At 41.1% G+C, this 17,369-nt stretch overlaps 4 protein-coding genes across 5 annotated transcripts; 2 read left to right on the top strand and 2 right to left on the bottom strand.

Annotated features, from left to right (window-relative positions):
- Window positions 1–8,408: 8,408 nt before the first annotated feature.
- On the bottom strand, window positions 8,409–9,568 carry LOC120456517 (mpv17-like protein 2). Its single transcript, XM_039643385.2, has 2 exons — window positions 9,456–9,568; window positions 8,409–9,395 (listed from the first exon to the last, which is right to left on the bottom strand). Exon 2 carries the CDS (start codon window positions 9,244–9,246, stop codon window positions 8,506–8,508), a length of 741 nt encoding a protein of 246 aa, XP_039499319.1. The 5' UTR covers window positions 9,247–9,395; window positions 9,456–9,568; the 3' UTR covers window positions 8,409–8,505.
- A 223-nt stretch (window positions 9,569–9,791) lies between these two features.
- Window positions 9,792–11,249, top strand: LOC120456680 (protein yippee). Its single transcript, XM_039643637.2, has 4 exons — window positions 9,792–9,975; window positions 10,117–10,337; window positions 10,402–10,561; window positions 10,745–11,249. The coding sequence occupies exons 2-4, from the start codon at window positions 10,220–10,222 to the stop codon at window positions 10,830–10,832; spliced, it is 366 nt and encodes a 121-aa protein (XP_039499571.1). The 5' UTR covers window positions 9,792–9,975; window positions 10,117–10,219; the 3' UTR covers window positions 10,833–11,249.
- Window positions 11,250–11,925, bottom strand: LOC120456681 (mitochondrial import inner membrane translocase subunit Tim9). Its single transcript, XM_039643638.1, has 3 exons — window positions 11,765–11,925; window positions 11,568–11,663; window positions 11,250–11,506 (listed from the first exon to the last, which is right to left on the bottom strand). The coding sequence occupies exons 1-3, from the start codon at window positions 11,822–11,824 to the stop codon at window positions 11,375–11,377; spliced, it is 288 nt and encodes a 95-aa protein (XP_039499572.1). The 5' UTR covers window positions 11,825–11,925; the 3' UTR covers window positions 11,250–11,374.
- Window positions 11,926–12,575: 650 nt separating this feature from the next.
- On the top strand, window positions 12,576–17,322 carry LOC120455598 (RNA-binding protein 1). Of its 2 annotated transcripts, none has more exons than XM_039641972.2 (2): window positions 12,576–13,181; window positions 13,853–14,722. In XM_039641972.2, exons 1-2 carry the CDS (start codon window positions 12,787–12,789, stop codon window positions 14,238–14,240), a joined length of 783 nt encoding a protein of 260 aa, XP_039497906.1. In that variant the 5' UTR covers window positions 12,576–12,786; the 3' UTR covers window positions 14,241–14,722. The 2 variants fall into 2 exon arrangements, with proteins under 2 accessions (XP_039497906.1, XP_039497907.1); XM_039641973.1 differs by lacking the exon at window positions 13,853–14,722 and adding an exon at window positions 16,556–17,322 and having other exon boundaries at window positions 12,583–13,181.
- Window positions 17,323–17,369: the final 47 nt, after the last annotated feature.

Raw genomic sequence — 17,369 nt, 5'->3', positions numbered from 1 at the left:
AGAGAGAGGCTACACTGCGATAAGAACTATTTACTTGTTTTTTTACTTCAATTTAATGATTTATTATTTACTGCGATGCCAGCCCATGATTGGCAGCAATATTTATGTATTTTGTTACATTTTCTAAGAAATATATGTAGTGTGCCAGCGCATGTGAGCTTTTTGCAATAATCAATTACCTGTAAAAATATTAAATACATGTCAAAATAATCTTTTTCAGCCTCGAAAATATATTTTTCCTAATTTATATATTAAATGTTCATTAATGTCGACTTGGCCATTGCAAGAAAATAAACTCAAATCATTGTTTTTAATTACAAGGAATTTATTAACATCAATTGCAATTTTGTAATATAATAGATGCTAATAGAATATATGCTAATAAATTATATGCTAATGGAATATATACTAATGGAATATATGCTTTTTTTATTAGTGTAGCAAAAACATAAGATGCCGAAAATCGAATGATTTTTTGGCTCCCTTAGCGAATCTCTTTCTTTTCGGGTTTTATACGATTGATCGATCGGCTCAACGCCTTGTAGCCCCCCCCCCGCCCTCCCTTAAAAAGGGGGAATATGTTTCCGTGGGGGTGGGGAGGGGGGGTGAGGTGGTTGGACCCCATGTATACCCCCCATGGGCTGCGTACTTATTTGGGCGCAGCGATCGGCGATTTCGGCCCACATAGTGCTTTTATTTCGCGTTTTTTAGCAGCTTTTTTTTAATTTTTTTTTCCTGCCAGCGATTTTTGCCTCGACAATTATTTCTGCTAAATTTGTCAGCTTTTTTGACATTTTTGCTCCGCGTTGAGTTTTGGATTTTTGCTGGGTTCTCGATGGGTTCTCTTCTGGTTGTAGTGCTTTGTTTGCGCCGCCCCAACGTGTGTACTTTTCCATTGAAAGTGTGTACACAATGGTTGCTATATTATATAGTTTATATACTAAATACTGGGATCTGTGCCCGAAGAATATGTTTTATCTAGTTAATCTAGACCTTAGACTTAAAGCTACAACTCCGAATATACAAAGTTACAAAGCTTTAATATGTTTTTGTTCGTTAACAAATAGTTAGTTGCTTTTGGTTTTTAAAGAGTTTCATAGTTTATATTAAAAAACATTATATTTTCGTACATCGTATATCTACGGTTTCCTGCGGTTTCAAGTGCGTTTTCAATAGATTTTGAGCGGGAAATTTTGTTTTTTTACGACGCACATATGGCATCAATATCGGGCGATATAGGACTTCCTTCTTCACTTCCTGCTACCTGCCGAATTTCTGCTTCTTTTTTACCACGCAAATGTATTGGATGGAAAATGTGGAAAACATGATGTGCACGTTTTTTATTTTCCTGTTTTTTCCAGCCCGTAGTTTCCCAACTGATAAGGCAGCTCGGATTTGGCTTTAGATTTCAATTTGGATGACTTACATGCGTGTGTCTGTGTGTGTGTGTGTTTAGTTGATTGTGCAATACAGATTTGAGCTAGGCACACAAACAAACAAAAATAAAAATATGAAAACTGAGTTGAGTTGAAATCCCGCTGTAATCCTGGCTGATGCAATATCTAAGTTAGCTACATCACAACCACTGCCTGATGCTGATAAGAGGAAAATCAAGTTTTCTTGCGCATTTCTCACGCCATGTGATTGGCCTCACATTTAAGAGAGTTTCGAACTGCTCCGAAGAGCTATGGGAAATTGAAAATCTACCAACACACATTTTACATTTTACATGCGTCTCTTAAGGTAATTGTAATTTGCTGGTCTCGATCTAAATCTATATGCTCTCCTCAACTGACTGATAAACACATAAATTAGTGCCTCTCAATGCCAATGGACAGCGCACTCGGTCACCCGGTGACCAGTTAATCTTCTACACCTTCGCTCCTGGTCACTGGGTCATCCGGATATTCGTCCTTGATGGTAGCAAAATGATACCTTGAAGGGTTTTTGTGAATGTAAAGTTGCATATTCAATGTGAAATCCCGCATTGGAGAAGTGAGTTATACATATACATATGTAAATGAGATATTAACATCCTTAAAGTAATAATCATAATCATACCACGATATTCGATACTCTTACTATCGGAACTGCAACAAAAGAAAAAACAAACAACTTGATAAACCACGTAACTCGAAGCAAACAAGTCAGGGTGCCGTTCACTGAGAGAAAAACAGTGGTTTTGGGGTGCGGTCTCTTGGGCGTCACTTCCATTCGGAGTACAACATTATAATTATATCCGACTGGCGAAACGAGATCAAAAGTCATCGAACTTACATTGTTACATTGTTTTTGTGCACGATCAAGGACGCCTTAAAATCTTAAGTGAGTGTGTGTGTGTGTGTGTGTGTGATTTTGTATCTGTGAGATGGAGGGGTGTGTCGTGTATCTCGCTCACTGTGGGCTGCATATGTGTGTGTGTTTTGGAGGCCCGTTCGCTGAAACGGGCCCACTTTTCGTACAGCCACAGATACAGATACAAGCACAGATGCACAGATACACAGATACACACAGCAGTGCGCAAAATAATAGTATTCGCAATCTTGCAGAGAAACATAAGTGCCTATAGCTTCTATATATTGTCGTACCATTTATAGTTCAGCTTGGATTACCATAAATTTCTTTCATAGGCACATGCTTTATTTATTTATTTAATTTTAATTTGAATTTATTACTAACAATCTTTGATAGTTCGAGTGCAAGCTCACAACTATTATTTTGCAGTTGCTTGTATGTATCTTAATTGATCGCGTACCATGCGGCGTATGCGCAATATACCAGTAAACCGCTGGTCACCATTATTTTCGCCGGGATTTGGTTGACTTGTTTTCGCCACTTGGCACTTACAATCATTCTGTTATTGTTATTGTTTTGATGCCTTTCTGCGGGAATTTGTTTTCGTTACCTTGACGGCTGGCAACCGCGTCATCCGAGCGCCTTGTTATTTGTGGTTTATTCTCGTAAGATATATATATACATAAATGTACATACATATATGCCTGTCAACCTGTCGCATAAGAGAATGTGCACCCTATCCTGTAATTAAATTGACTTAAGTTACGCACTCGAAAAGGGAGCATTTGGGGGCCAGGGACGAGGCACTCGGTGACGTCAAATCAGAGTTCTCAATCCACAAGCCCACTCGCTTTAATCGCAACCAACTGTGTCGAGGTAATTGGAATGGGAATTGGATTGGATTGGATTGGATTGAATCGATCACGCGTCGCGATTCGTTTCGTTTGCAGGGAAAAGCAATTGCAAACACAAAAATTCAAAACATTTGGCGGACTGAAGGGTTCACAGACCACGTCTCATTGCCAATCGATCGTTTGATATTCAGTTACGAACCTTGCAGACTTCTATCAAACCAAATTCCAGCTATTTGAAACGATTATATATTTAAATTTGACGCCCACTTATGCATCATTATATTTTGAACAATTCTAGAATACATTTTTATATATATATTCAAGAACTGAAGGTTATAGTTACGATTGTAATCATAGTTACGAGGCCTTATTTGTATTTTTTTAAATATATACTTAATCTCTTTGTTTATCCCTTCATATTTTGAGTTACGTGCTATGTAAACATTAATCCAAATTTAGACTTAAGCTTTACACCGCTTTCGTGCAGTGTTTATTGTAAGCTTCTATCTGAGGATGATCCTATCTCCTCGTTGTGCTTATCGACCCATTGACGTCAGGGCCCAGCACACGCCCCCCGAAACGAGAAACTAACTAGATTCGATGGCTTCTATAGGTGCTTCTATAAGTTATCAGTTAGCACCTCAGCCACTCCCTCGCGCGATCACAAGATACACGTTTCCGGAGCTTTGGCTGTCACTGGAGTTTTGGGCCCTCGTCGTTCCGCCCACCGAACTGTGAGATACACTACATAGATACAGATACGGGAGCAGATACAGGGGCACATGATCGCGATCGGTGGGTCGACTCGGGTTTGCTCGGGTTGATGAATGCGTTTTTATCGCCACAGAGATAGATACTCGTACTACCCATCCGCCGAAATAATCATTCACGGGCAAAACAACAGTGATAAGGCATTTAGTCATCCGCTTTGATTACGGATTCGCAAGTCATCATCGCATATGAATACGGATGTCAAACGTTGGTAATTTATCTAATTGCGAATTTTTATTCGACATTTATGTGGCTGCTATTTATTTTTATCATTTGAATGCGCCGAATTTGGATGTTCTTAATGCGATTCTTTGGGCTTGTTAAGTGGTAGCGAGTTGGCCAATAATTCTGTTTGCTTGTTGTTTAGCAAATAAAACTTAATAGTTTTTCCCGATTATATAATGCATTTCAGCAGGCAAATAACATATATGAATAAATCAGAGCTTTACTTTGCTTAACTCAAGATATTGTAGGTAATAGAAAAAGGATATACCTATATTGAAATGAGGATAGGACAGCAAAGATGCCTTAGCAAAGTAGGATCATTGATCTGTTGAAAAGTATCTCAATATCTCAATAATTTTGTACCTCCACAATAATAGCGCAGATTTTTGGCCAGCACATTTGTGTGGAGCTACACAGACATCCCCATACCATCTACCATCTACTGCCATATTTATGGGGTCCAAAAAACGTGGGCGTTGGCAAGAGATTTATTTGCTTACGCGAGCTTTCTTTATTTTCTTGTCCGCATTGGCGAACACATTTTTTACTGCTCAAGGTCCCAGGCCCCTTCAGAATTTTCACTGCCGATCTTTGGCATTCAAAAATAGCGCCAGTGCCAGTGCCAGCGAAATGAAAAGAAACTCACACAAAATTTCTGCTGTTTACCAGCCGCCGCGACTATCTCTCTAATTGATTTCGCTTTTCTTTCTTTTTTTTTTTGCTAAAAAGCATACCCCCACGAAAATATTGCTTACGCTTTTTCAAGGTTGGGGTCGGTACCACAAAGAGTAGAAAACAGAAAGATAGAGATATATTAATGAAATGGTAGATAAGGAAAAAGGGGCAGCTTTACGATCCTTTTAACGATCGCGCTTTATGGCCAAACTCGTGGCTAAGTCGCGTGCTGAGAGACAAGCCCCCATTTTATTTATTTTTAAAGTCTCTCCCAACAAAAAAAAGGAGTAATATGCATTCGATTCATAATGCTGAATCGTGTTTATTGGCGAGTCAGCGGCACGTGTGGCTCTCCAAGTGGAAAACAAAAAGGGAACGCCAATAATACACCAGAAGTATATATGGAAATGTGTATTTGTTTTATGCTCAAGTATTCGATTCTGATCGTATATGAGTCTCTTTATAATGCTTTTACTTTTTTGCCGGCTTTTGTTTGCCGCCATTCGAAACTTTGAGGGTATTTTAAAGGAGTATGCGGTATTACACCTGAAAAAATAATGTATTAAACACTACTTATATTTAATACTAGCTAAAAGCAACTAAGCAAGTTTAAAGAGCAGAATTTCAGCAAACTTGTGAGAAGCTTTCAATTGAATTAGTGCATTTATACTAATAATTATTTACGCAAAAAGAGCAGAAAAACTATTTTCGCCAAAATTTCAATATTTACGATTGGTATTTTTGGAATAACTTGGCTAAAAATGGTCAGAAAGCAAAAAGAATTACAGTTTTTTACTCCTAATTACCAATACTAACCAACCAAATCACTTTTTGACCGACTGTGTCAAAATAATTTTTGGCCATTTTTTCGCATTTTTTGTAAGGGGTACCATCATCAAAATTTGCAAAAAATTGGAACGACATAGAATTTTTTTTTGAAAACACAGTTCGATTGGAAATTTAATTACGAACTCAACGAGGTATGACATTCCATATTTGGACCAATATTTCCAATGTTCTGATCAAAATACTGATATTTATAGTAGCAAAAACCAGAAAAACGATTTTCGGCCAATATTCAAAACTCATCATCAAAATTTTGGAAAAAAAATTTTTTTTTTTTGAAAGCATTGTAGTTCGCATATGCATTTCCGTTTCACCGTACAAGTAGGCTATACTTCTGTGCAAAGCCCCTGCACATACCCCCTACATTCGCTGGGTACCAACTAGTTGATCACTACATGCTAAAGAGTTACACACACATTGAGTAGCAATTCACTTGCGCGTGGCTGCCCGGCACTCGAATTATACCAAATAAAAATGAAAAAAGGGGGCAACAACAAATAAAGTGTGTAAAAAAAAACCAAACCGACAGAAACCCAAAATAAAAATAACATGGCACCATGCAAAATGTGCCTAGTTGGCAGAGTGAGTCGATGAATCCGTCAGGTCGCCAGACACTAGTGTCCAATTTAAGTGCCATACAAACATAGATATCGAAATACATACCACCATCGAGATCTCCAGAGGCGAGTGTATGGGTTGTGGGCTGTGGCACCTGTTCACCAGTTGCGCAAATTATATATACAGATATACCATAGATTCACGCTCTTTGCCCGACGCGACTCTTTGCCGCTTTTACAGAAACTTTTCGCGCGTGTGTTGCTCTCAACTCAATGCTCAATTTTTTGCTTATATAACAAGCTTGCAATATGGCCATACACCGCGAGAATCGGGAGCTTAAGAAGAATGCTTTCAAAGTAACAGGAGTGCTTCATATAATTGAAAAGATCAATAATACTTCGTACAGATAAATCTAAAATGAAACACCAATGGAAGGATTGTACCACATTGGTACTCTAAGGTATATTTTATAAATAAGTGTATATAGTATGAATATTTCTCTCTCTGTACGTAGGTTCTGCATTTGTATACTCGTATTTTTATCATTACTGTGAGACCACAAGTGGACGAGCCCTGGAAATCGACCAATCCGCGAGCTCTGAGCGATGGGTGCGGATTATCGCCAGCTATCATGCATGACAGATGACGCAGTGCGTCAGGAGATATGATCCAAGAAGACTGAGAAGAGCTGAGACAGCTTTTAGAATGTAGTCGGTCCAATTTAATCCATTATATGCTGTAACGTCGCCGTTTTGATACCCATGGCTTTACATATCACGCATACGCCCCGTAAACGTAAGTAAGATTTAAGCATTTATTTTCATTGCAAATATATTTAAGTTATGTTATATATTGTGTGATATGTTACATGTTATGTTATTATAGTTAAAATAAATTAACAAATTAAAGGTCATTTTCTCTGTATTAAAAAATGAATTCAAGTGGCAAACTCCTATTATAAATTCAAACTGAAAATTCCAAACGGTATCGATTCTGTTTTTTTGTTTTGCGTCAGGCGGCCTCAAACAAACAAGATTAGGTTGCTAGGTAGCGAAAAGAAATCGAGAATTAATCTTCTCAGTCAAGAAACTGGTTCGTGAAGATCCCCCAACTGGTCTTGCTTGCCAAATCGCTAAAGACTCGACAGAAACACATAAGTATATGCAAACAGAAAAGTAAGCAAAATCCAAACACAATTTAAGCGAAATACATACGAATCGATGCGAGGCGAAGACAAGAGACTCGGAATTTATTCCACTTTTTTTTAACCAAAAGGAACTCGACTTTGTTGCCATCCACATGGCATTGAATCGTATCTCTCATTCGCTTAGTTCCATTTTTTTTTTTAGGCAACTTTCATTATCAATGTCAAGCACGATTCTAATTAAACGCTCTTGAAATCAAAAGAGAAGTCCACCAGATAAGGCCTGTCAGCTGCTCTTTTCATTAATGGATATGAGGAGGGCATCGAAAAGAACTCTCCACGCACTCCCGATCTTTGATAGCCGTTCCTATGGGAGAGGATGACTGGATGACGTGTTGCCAAAATATTTTCATGATACGATAAGTGTCTCTCGGATGTGGTTGCCTCAAATCAAATCTAAAAAATAATAAAGCCTTTTCACTAGTGATTTAGATAGCTAAGCCGCAGTTTAATGATACATTTCTGTATCTATTTGATAAATGTACTGTTTTTTTTGCTAGTGTAATCTCCTGCAGCCTCGACACACCGCTAATTAATTTCAGTTAGAATCTTTGAAAGTCAAATCAGCTAAATTGGCAATTCGTGGATTCAGTTATAGAATAGAAACCCTCACGTGTCCATCTATATTTATAGCTATACATTTTCTAATGATGCGTTCACTGGCTTCTTATCACTGGTATGGTTATATGTTCTATGAATAATTTTAAGACCGCTGCCAAGCAGAGCTTATCAGGTGGAAACAACTAAGAAGGTAGGCTTGGCATCGCCTCCAATCTCAACGCATCACATCGCATCGCCTGTTTGGTAGCCCGACTGTTGCTAGAGGGAAAATCTTATCACCTTTGACGAACGGGACGTGCGTCATCGGCACGGGCTTCCTTTCCACAGTTCCATCTTCATCTCCGCGTTTAGTTAGTCCTCTTGTGGCTAAGCCTCTCAAGCGATAGCGCAGCTACCAAACTACAATAATTCACGGTTTGTTGGTCTCTGTACACGGGCTCGTCTGTATTTACAAGGTTTTCGGTTTGGTAATAAATAGTTACAAGGAAATGAGGAGGGCCAGCGGCTGGCGCAGGGTTAGGGAATCTTCTTTAGATGCGAATGCGACTGTTTGTGCTTGACCTTTGAGGTCAGCACATCGTAGCCCAGGCTGATGATGTTGTCGTAGAAGATGCGATAATGGGTGGGGATCCAGTAGAAGTTGACAAACTGCGCCACCGGCCACACAGTCCATTCGGCGGCGTACAGCTTCCAGGCCTTCTCCTTGATCTCCTCCCACACTTCGTGCTTGGTCTTCCGCTCCAGCAGGCCCAGAGTGACGAAAAAGGCACTGATGTAAATGGGCGAGCAGATCAGCTGGTCGAGCACGATCTTCTTGGCCACCACGCGCATACTGCGTCCGGGCATACGTTTGTCCAGCATCTTGTACCAATAATGACAGATCACGCCCACCGTTACACCACTGATGGCCATGTGGGCAGTGCGCGTGGACTCGAAGCGCTCGATCTCGCCGCAATAGATTTCCAGATGCTGTTCGAGGATGTCACCCACACAGCTCAGGGTCAGCGAGATGCCCACGTTGGTGAAGAGCAGGAAGCGGCTGCTGAATGCACTCGCATGCCATTCCCGCAGCTTTTGAATCGCTCCAATGCCAATGGTGCTGGCGGTTGTGGTGCTGCTGCCTCCACCGGGCGCTGCTCCTCCAGCTTTTCCAGTCGCGCCGCTATTCCGTGGCCAACTCATTCGCAGGCTGCGCTGGCCGCGAATGGCTCTGGACAGGATCAGGCCACGGGCCGGGCAGCAACGCAAGGATTGCATGCTGTCCGGCTCAGATTTCTCAATCTTTTGAGGACGGTTGTGTTGTGTTCTTCTCTTCGCAAGCCGTTTATGTGATATTTACATGCCCACCACCTGCGGGCCGGCCATTATGTTAGCGGTGTCCAAAAATAGGATGCTCTTTTCGGGTTCTGGAGTGAGTTTAGAAAATTATACACATTGTTTTTCGAATTTTTGTATCTTGATTTGACTTTTGAAAGGCAATCCGGACACACGCAACAGCAACAACAACAACTATCACGTGTAGCCATCAGCTGTTACGACGAGGGCTAGTTGGTTCAAGTTATCGATAGTTGAATAATCGTAGTCAACTGAATTTAAAAAGAGTCCAATAATGCCTTGCTTGTCTGGTTGAAAATATATATGTAAAATATAAACAATAAAATGAGATATAAAATCAATAAAAACGTAACACAAATGAGCAGTATTTATTGAATTCGAATATTTTGCATTTCTCTATGTACCCATCCCTAAATCCACTTGCTTTCGATAGCTTTGCATCGATATCGCCGAATGCAGCGACAACCCTAGAAAGCATTCCACAGTGTTTTGTTGTTTTTTTGTGCAAGCGTCACATTTACCGTGTTCTATATTCAAATCGGGCATATATATATCTACCATATCGGATTGCAAGTGCCCAGGAGCTCCAGGACCATCCCCTGCGGACACCAGTCGAGGATTCCCCCAGTGGAGTCATCTCCAAACAGCTGAGTATGTTAATGCGTTGTAGTTGTTATTCCTGGGTTTCACAATTGGAGCCCTAAACAAAAGCGCATCGCAGATATAGATAAGAAGTAATTACAAGGCCAGGAAGTAATCGGCACTACCCGTATTATTACCCGCATTTTATAGGAACAAAGGAAGAGCACAACAAACACACGCATACACACACGTACACGGGAGAGCGAGCGAGACGGGGTGCGACTAGAAGAGCGAGAGAGGTAGAGGGAGCACAATGGGTCGCATTTTCTTGGAACATCTTGGGGGTCTGAAACTCTTCAATTGCGCCCAATGCCACACGAACCTGACCAACCGCAGTCAATTGATCAGTACCCGATTCACGGGCGCAACAGGTGAGTCTTCCAAGTGCATCTCCCACTGTGATTATGTAATACTAATCCGATCGAATCCCCACAGGACGCGCCTATCTCTTTAAGCGTGTGGTCAACCTGACCTTCAGCAACATCCAGGAACGGGTCATGCTCACGGGACGCCACATGGTGCGCGACGTCATGTGCAAGAACTGTGGCGCCAAACTTGGCTGGATGTACGAGTTTGCCACCGAGGAATCACAGAAGTGAGTAAGAGCGGACAGGCAGCTTGTCAGTAGGGATTCTGGGATGCACAAGTAGTTACTAACTTCAAGAATTCTAAGAATTTAAGATCAAGCTTTGCATTCTATTATTATTATTTCAATTTGTAACTTCGTGCGACAGCCACCAATCAAGACATCTTACTAATACTCCAATCCATCTTTTAGGTACAAGGAGGGCCGTGTTATCCTGGAGTACGCCCTGATCACAGAGGCAGAGGGCTTTCCGTCGGAGGCAGCCACAACGAGTCATTGAGCCGATTGAATAACCAGCCGGAAAACGAGAACCACGCATTGGCGAACCTTGTGTAGCCCTAAGTATTGAGTAGAAGGCCGCAGGCGATGGCCTCTATGCATTAGACCTAGTTTAGAGATCGCCGTAGTCAGCTCCGGTGTTCGGGATACCGAAGTATCGGTTGCACATCTGCCACGGAGCACCTACGTCTACGGCCCTGTCTTAACGTGACTTAAACGTAGTTGTAGGCACATCTAGCACGTAAGCAGCTGCGGCGCCCAATTCTACCATTAAAATGTCATGAGGCTGAAGTGCTAAAACGAAAAAGGTCCTGTTACTCAGTTGAAACTTATTCGGAACTGATGATCCACACTTGTCTTTTTCAAACAAGATCTCTAGACCGTAATCAATCAGCAATAAAGTACCACAATAATCGAATAGTAGATAATAATCGTCGGGATTCCGTCAACGCGTTTCTTTACTCAGCTATTTTGACAAATGCAGGAAAATGCATCATCTCAGTTGTCTAAACTAGTTAAGATTGTTTGTAACAGCTATAACACCTAAAGTTTGCCAGTCTTTTGAGCCATGGCCAAGGCGTTCTCGTTGGCAATGACTTGGAACTCCTGGAAGCGCTGCGAGACGCGCTGGTTCATCTTCAGGTACTTTTCCATGCAATTCAGCGAGCACTTCTCCTGCAGAATGCATGGACATATTAAAATCAATGATTCCCACATGGAGCTACAGGGCACTCACCTCGGAATCCTTGACATCCCGCGATGTAAAGTCGCGTATGCAATCCGTGAAGCAAATCTCGGACAGTTTGTTGTAGGACATCAGGAAGTCGGAAAACTGAAAGGTAGAACCACACATATCAAATGAAAACCACATTGCATCACTTGGTGCCGCCGGTTTTTGGTGTGGGATGGTCTCTCCATGCCCACTTTGCTCACCGTCTTCATTTGATCCTTGTCCAGCTGATCCAGGGCTATGTTTTCCGGTGTCTTAGCCATCTTGTGCTACGATATTTTATTCAAAATTCTCAAAACGAAATGGGGGCCAATAATAATGTGCCTATATAATAGGGACAGCTGGTTGTGCAGGGTTGCCAGATGTTGAAATTGCCCCCTATGTTCTACATTTATCGATATGTTATTTCCTTATATATGTTCGGGAAGTTTTTGGTTCTGCCGATCCTAATTATATTAAAATTTGAAAATCTATGTTTACTTTAACAAAAGTTATATGAAAATAGGCAGCCTATTATTAAACAGTTTAAAAAATTTGATTTTGTCAAAAAATGTTCTTTAATTTCAAAAAATAAACGAACTTCGAATTTTTTCGTTTTATTTATACACAAAACACATATTCCATCTGGCTTAAAATATTGACCATATAAAATAAAAGGTAGTTTATTTTTATTTGTGTTTTCCTTTCCGGACATTTTTCGTATTGTATTGGGTTCTTTCACAAATTTTTTGCTTCAAACTAATAATAGCAGAACAGCGTTTGCGTGGAAAATGGTGCAATTTGAATCGAAACAAAAATAACATTATTTGGTTTAATCAGTTTGTTTTTGTTATTGTGGTAGTATCTAGGTACTCCCCAACACCGTACTTTAACAACATTAACAAGCAATTCATTTAAAACATTAAAGGGAATAAAATGAAATTTGGAAGATCGTGACCTAACAAATATCGATAACCGAATATTTTCTGGGCACCGCTGAATAGTACTGCCCACTCGCGCACTTTTCAACACTATACGGCACGCCATCTTTTTTTCCTCACAAACATTTTTTTCTCGTCCTGCTTTGTGGGTGTGTTCTTTGGAAAACCAAGGAAAAATCGCACGGAATACCATCAAAACAAAGGGAAAAATCCTCTTAAAACCAGCTCAGTGGTATACCGAATACCACAAATCAGTTACAGAGCCGAAGGAGCAGCAGCTCCAGCCACATACATATTCATACATAATGCCACGCTACCGCGAATGGGATTTGGCCTGCAAAGTGTACGTGGGCAATCTGGGATCCTCGGCCTCCAAATACGAGATCGAGAACGCCTTCAGCAAATACGGACCCTTGCGCAACGTCTGGGTGGCCCGCAATCCGCCCGGTTTCGCCTTCGTCGAGTTCGAGGATCGTCGCGACGCTGAGGATGCGACCCGTGGCCTGGACGGCACCCGCTGCTGTGGCACCCGCATCCGTGTTGAGATGTCTTCTGGTCGTTCACGGGAGGGTCGCGGCGGCGGCGGAGGAGGTGGCGGCGGCGGTGGAGGAGGCGGTTCCGGTGGCGGGGGCCGCGGTGGTGGCAGTGGCGCCCGTGCTGGAGGCGGTGGAAGAGCTGGCGATGGCGGCGGTCGTTATAGGTGAGTACAGCACAAAATCATTACATTTTGCATCCCCAGTGAAAACAAACCAACCAAACCAGAGCACCCACTTACCACAGCCCCAATCTCGATTATGAAATCATAATTTTTGCCATAATGTGCAAAAAAGTATGCAAAAATATATATATAAACCTATATATGTATATATTTATATAGCGTGTGTGCTTGTGTGTATGTATGCATGTGAAAAATCGATTCGCGTATACATACAAAAGCGGTGCCAGCCAAAATACACACAGTCATACACATTCGGTGGGACACCACTGTAAGCCATACATAAACACACACAGTGGCGTCCGTAAAAGAACAGTCCTAGCGCGCGCACACAGTGGCGTCCGTGGCCAACAGTCGTCCTGATTGCTTTTGCTATTTCAATCGATTTTCATAGCTCGTTTATGTTTTTTTTTTTTTTAAGGGGAATCTAGTTTTAGTGCCACATTTCATTGCTCATTATATGCACCCCGAGGTCCATAGTTTAAAGTTCAAAGAGTATAGCTTTAACTAGAGAAAACGTTTTGTTTGTTGTTTTTAGTACAATTACAAAAAATACAAGAAAAAATGAAAAGTAAAAATACAAGAAAACTTAGTAAAAACAAAGTAAATCGAACGCTTGGAGCCAATTTTAATGTGGTCTCACAATCATTTTGCAGGATAAAGTCTTCTTCTTCTACTACAACAAGCACAACAAGAACTACTACAACAACAACATCAATAATAATAATAATAATAATTAAAAGAACAACAAAGAAAAAAGAAAAAACAACAACAGCTACTACTACTAGAACTTCTACTACTCCTCTTCCTTCAACAACAACAACAACTACAACCAAAAGAACAACAACTACAGCTACTACAAGAACAACTAGTACAACAGCAGAACCTGCTCCTCCTATTACACACATTTCACCACCACCACCTCCAACAACAACAACTACTACAACAACAACAAAAACAACAGCCACCACACCACCACCATGCAATAACAATTTGTTGTGCGGCCCTAACCAGAAATTCAACAAATTCGATATATTCCGCTGACCACAAAACCAAGAACCACAAACAAACCGAACGACCGCAACACTCCACCCCTCCACCACCTGTTCAGCTCGACCCAGGCAAAAAAAAAACAATGAACAGAAAAAAAATGAATCATCAGCAACGTCTCCGGCTCCGCAGCTTCAAGAATAATGCACCCAAAACCAGACCGAACCACTCACAATCACCTAACCATACATTCCACTCTGGGGCACACGACTAGCTCTGTAGAACCATAGAAAAGAAAGCAATTTATATCGGTTTTATGAACAAGAATAATCATCAATCTATGCATATTTTCTAAAGAAATTAGCTGTCAAAAGTTTGGTCTTTTTTCTTTGCAATAAGAGAATATTGCATTGGAATAAAAATAGGATTTAGCAAACGAGGATGGTCGTTTGCCCCAGAGTGCATTCCACATTTCCACATCATTTATAGTCTGTTAGTTGGCAACATCTTCAGGCTACACAACAGACACTCACAAACACAATACACACTGACACACACAAACTGCCATTAACCACACTAATCACCAAGAACCAGAGCGAACCGGGCGTCGGCGTTCAACAGAGCAACTTCATCAAGAATCCAACTCCAAAATGTATCAATTGCATATTTATATATATATACACACTCACCAGTCCAGCAACGCTTCAAAATGTCAAAAGTCAACTTCCTACGTCTCCAAGTTGTGCGGTTGTCTTCAGCCTGCTCCTACGTCCCCAACAAACCACCCACCACCTCATCATCCGTCATCTTTAGTGCAGCTACAGCATCAGCAACAAGCTACAGCTACAGCAAAGACCAACTGCAACTACAGCTTCGACTTCTACTACTACTACTACTACTACTACTACTTCTACTACTACAACAACAAGAACATCTGGCAGACGGTCAGCAAATTGATCTCGAGGCCAAAAAGTCTTTTGTAGATCTTTTGTTGGTTCCACCACTCAGTAGTTGCACCTTTCCCTTGCAATCAAACCAGATTGAGGCTGCTTCACGCTAATTCCTTCAATCGCAGCAAGTATGAAACCTTGGGCCGCCACCAACAACACTGTCCCTCGAACAGAAACGCAAACGTAACGCCTTAAACAAAATCCGTTTGTTATAATTGTAATTATGGTTTCTGATAATATTTTTTTTTTTTGTTCTTGTATCCTAACATCTACTGAGATAATGTTGTTCGCGCTAACAGTCTGCTCTCTGTGTATATATATATTGTGATAAATGTGTTTATGCATTGATCCGATCAGCTCGAACTCACAGTCAGACAGTTCACCAACCAAACGACCCCACCACCAATCGACCAAGCACCAGCAGCATCAGCAAAGGCAGGGCAGGGCAGGGCAGTGTCTTCTTCAAGCTCGCATCTCCACAGCGCGGATGGTCGGAGCAGCAGCACCGCCACCACCACCACAACCACCACCACCACCAAACCACAACCACCACCTGATCCTCTCTTGCTGCTAACTGATGCTTCCCCACCAACTGCTTCTTCATACGACCTACGTTCTTCGGCTGCTGCAACAGAATAGAATGATTCACCAATATATATCCACCAACAACACACACCAAAAAAAAAGAAAATAATAACAAAAACACAACACAGCCACCCTAGTCACAGTCAATCAGCTCAGTATCGTATCAACAACAACAGCCCAAACTACAACAGCTCAAAAAGAACTACTATTACTACTACAACTACTACTACTACTACTATTACTACAATTCAACAACAACAGTCTCCTCAGTCTGCTCTGCTCATCAACCAACTAAGCAACCTACCAACAAACCAATCAGCCAACCAATCCAACCAACCACCACCAATTACTTTATGTAAATGTCACACCAACGCTTTCGTTACTGGGGCCAAAAAAAAAGAAATATATATATTATATATATATATATATATATATATATATCAGCTATATCTCCACCACCTTCAAGCACCTTCAGCCACAAAAAAAAAAAAAAACAGAAAAGAAATACTGCCAGCTCTCAGCTCCGCTCAGCCCAAATTAAAGCTCCAATATCAGCTCTCCGATCCGTATCCGATCCACCAGATCCGTCAGCCCAAGTTGTGTGTTGTTTGATCGAGACCACTCTATCAACTTTACGTATCTTAAGGAATTGTTATCTTACTACACGCCTAGTTAAGTTACTCAATGGTGCAAAATCTATTTAATTTGTATTTTCTCTCTCTCTCTCTCTCTCTCTCTCTCTCTCTTTCTTTCTCACCTCTCTCTCTCTTTCTGTATCCTGTCTGTGTGTCGTGCCCAATATGTTTTCCCCAAACGCCACCCATCTCATTGCAGATCCCGCTCACCCCGCCGCTCGAGGACACGCAGCCGCAGCTTTTCGCGGGATCGTCGCAGTCGCTCCGACTCCAGGGATCGCCATTAGATGAGGATAGTGGGATGCAGCAGCCCCGATCCGGACTACACAACACACACACATATATATATATATATATATATATATATATATATACAGAGATATATAATGCAGCCACAGAGTTGGGGCCAAAAAGTATCTGTTTTGCCCCCACGAAAAGAACTCCACAGATTCCTTAAGTTTGACTCAAAAATTCGTCCCATATAATCCCCTCCCCAAGAAAAGAAAACAACCAAAAAGCAAAAAGAAAAAAAATCGAGCAACTTCACAAAAGACCACCTCACAACCCAGCCATCTCCGATCTGAATGGATCGCAAGTATAGCCACAGTACAAGTACGGTACACATTGGTTTTTAGGCCTTAAGACTTTGGTAGATTTTAATTCAGAAAGTGAAAATGAAAAATGAAGAGCAAGCAATGCAGCCACCAGCAACTACAAACAACATCCGATTGAACGGATGGATTTCGAAGGTAAATGCTATTCTACGTCCGCGAAACCCAATTATTTATCCATTTGTTTTTCTCCGAATCTGTCGCCACACAAAATATGTCAAGAGAAAAATGAAAGGTACCGAGGCGTAAGAATGTAAGAACGTAAGAAGTTTCTATATACGATTGATTGGCGGAAGTGCAAGTAGTTAAGTCGTGAAATGAGAATCAATAAATTGAACATAATTTAAAACCGAAATATACAACATGGTCTTATCAATTGGGATGGTTGGATTTTTAGCTTAA

Source organism: Drosophila santomea, chromosome X, assembly GCF_016746245.2.
Source record: "Drosophila santomea strain STO CAGO 1482 chromosome X, Prin_Dsan_1.1, whole genome shotgun sequence".
NCBI lineage: Eukaryota > Metazoa > Arthropoda > Insecta > Diptera > Drosophilidae > Drosophila > Drosophila santomea.
This window is presented reverse-complemented; position numbering and strand designations above follow the sequence as displayed.

Bases quoted from the DNA above. Each gene is read 5' to 3' on its own strand.
- LOC120455598 (XM_039641972.2), top strand. From the start codon at position 12,787: ATGCCACGCTACCGCGAATGGGATTTGGCCTGCAAAGTGTACGTGGGC. The intron at 13,182-13,852 runs GTGAGTACAGCA...ATCATTTTGCAG, and splicing joins GATGGCGGCGGTCGTTATAG to GATAAAGTCTTCTTCTTCTA.
- LOC120456517 (XM_039643385.2), bottom strand. From the start codon at position 9,246: ATGCAATCCTTGCGTTGCTGCCCGGCCCGTGGCCTGATCCTGTCCAGA.
- LOC120456681 (XM_039643638.1), bottom strand. From the start codon at position 11,824: ATGGCTAAGACACCGGAAAACATAGCCCTGGATCAGCTGGACAAGGAT. The intron at 11,664-11,764 runs GTGAGCAAAGTG...TCTACCTTTCAG, and splicing joins ACAAGGATCAAATGAAGACG to TTTTCCGACTTCCTGATGTC. The intron at 11,507-11,567 runs GTGAGTGCCCTG...TGCATTCTGCAG, and splicing joins GGGATGTCAAGGATTCCGAG to GAGAAGTGCTCGCTGAATTG.
- LOC120456680 (XM_039643637.2), top strand. From the start codon at position 10,220: ATGGGTCGCATTTTCTTGGAACATCTTGGGGGTCTGAAACTCTTCAAT. The intron at 10,338-10,401 runs GTGAGTCTTCCA...GAATCCCCACAG, and splicing joins CCGATTCACGGGCGCAACAG to GACGCGCCTATCTCTTTAAG. The intron at 10,562-10,744 runs GTGAGTAAGAGC...TCCATCTTTTAG, and splicing joins GCCACCGAGGAATCACAGAA to GTACAAGGAGGGCCGTGTTA.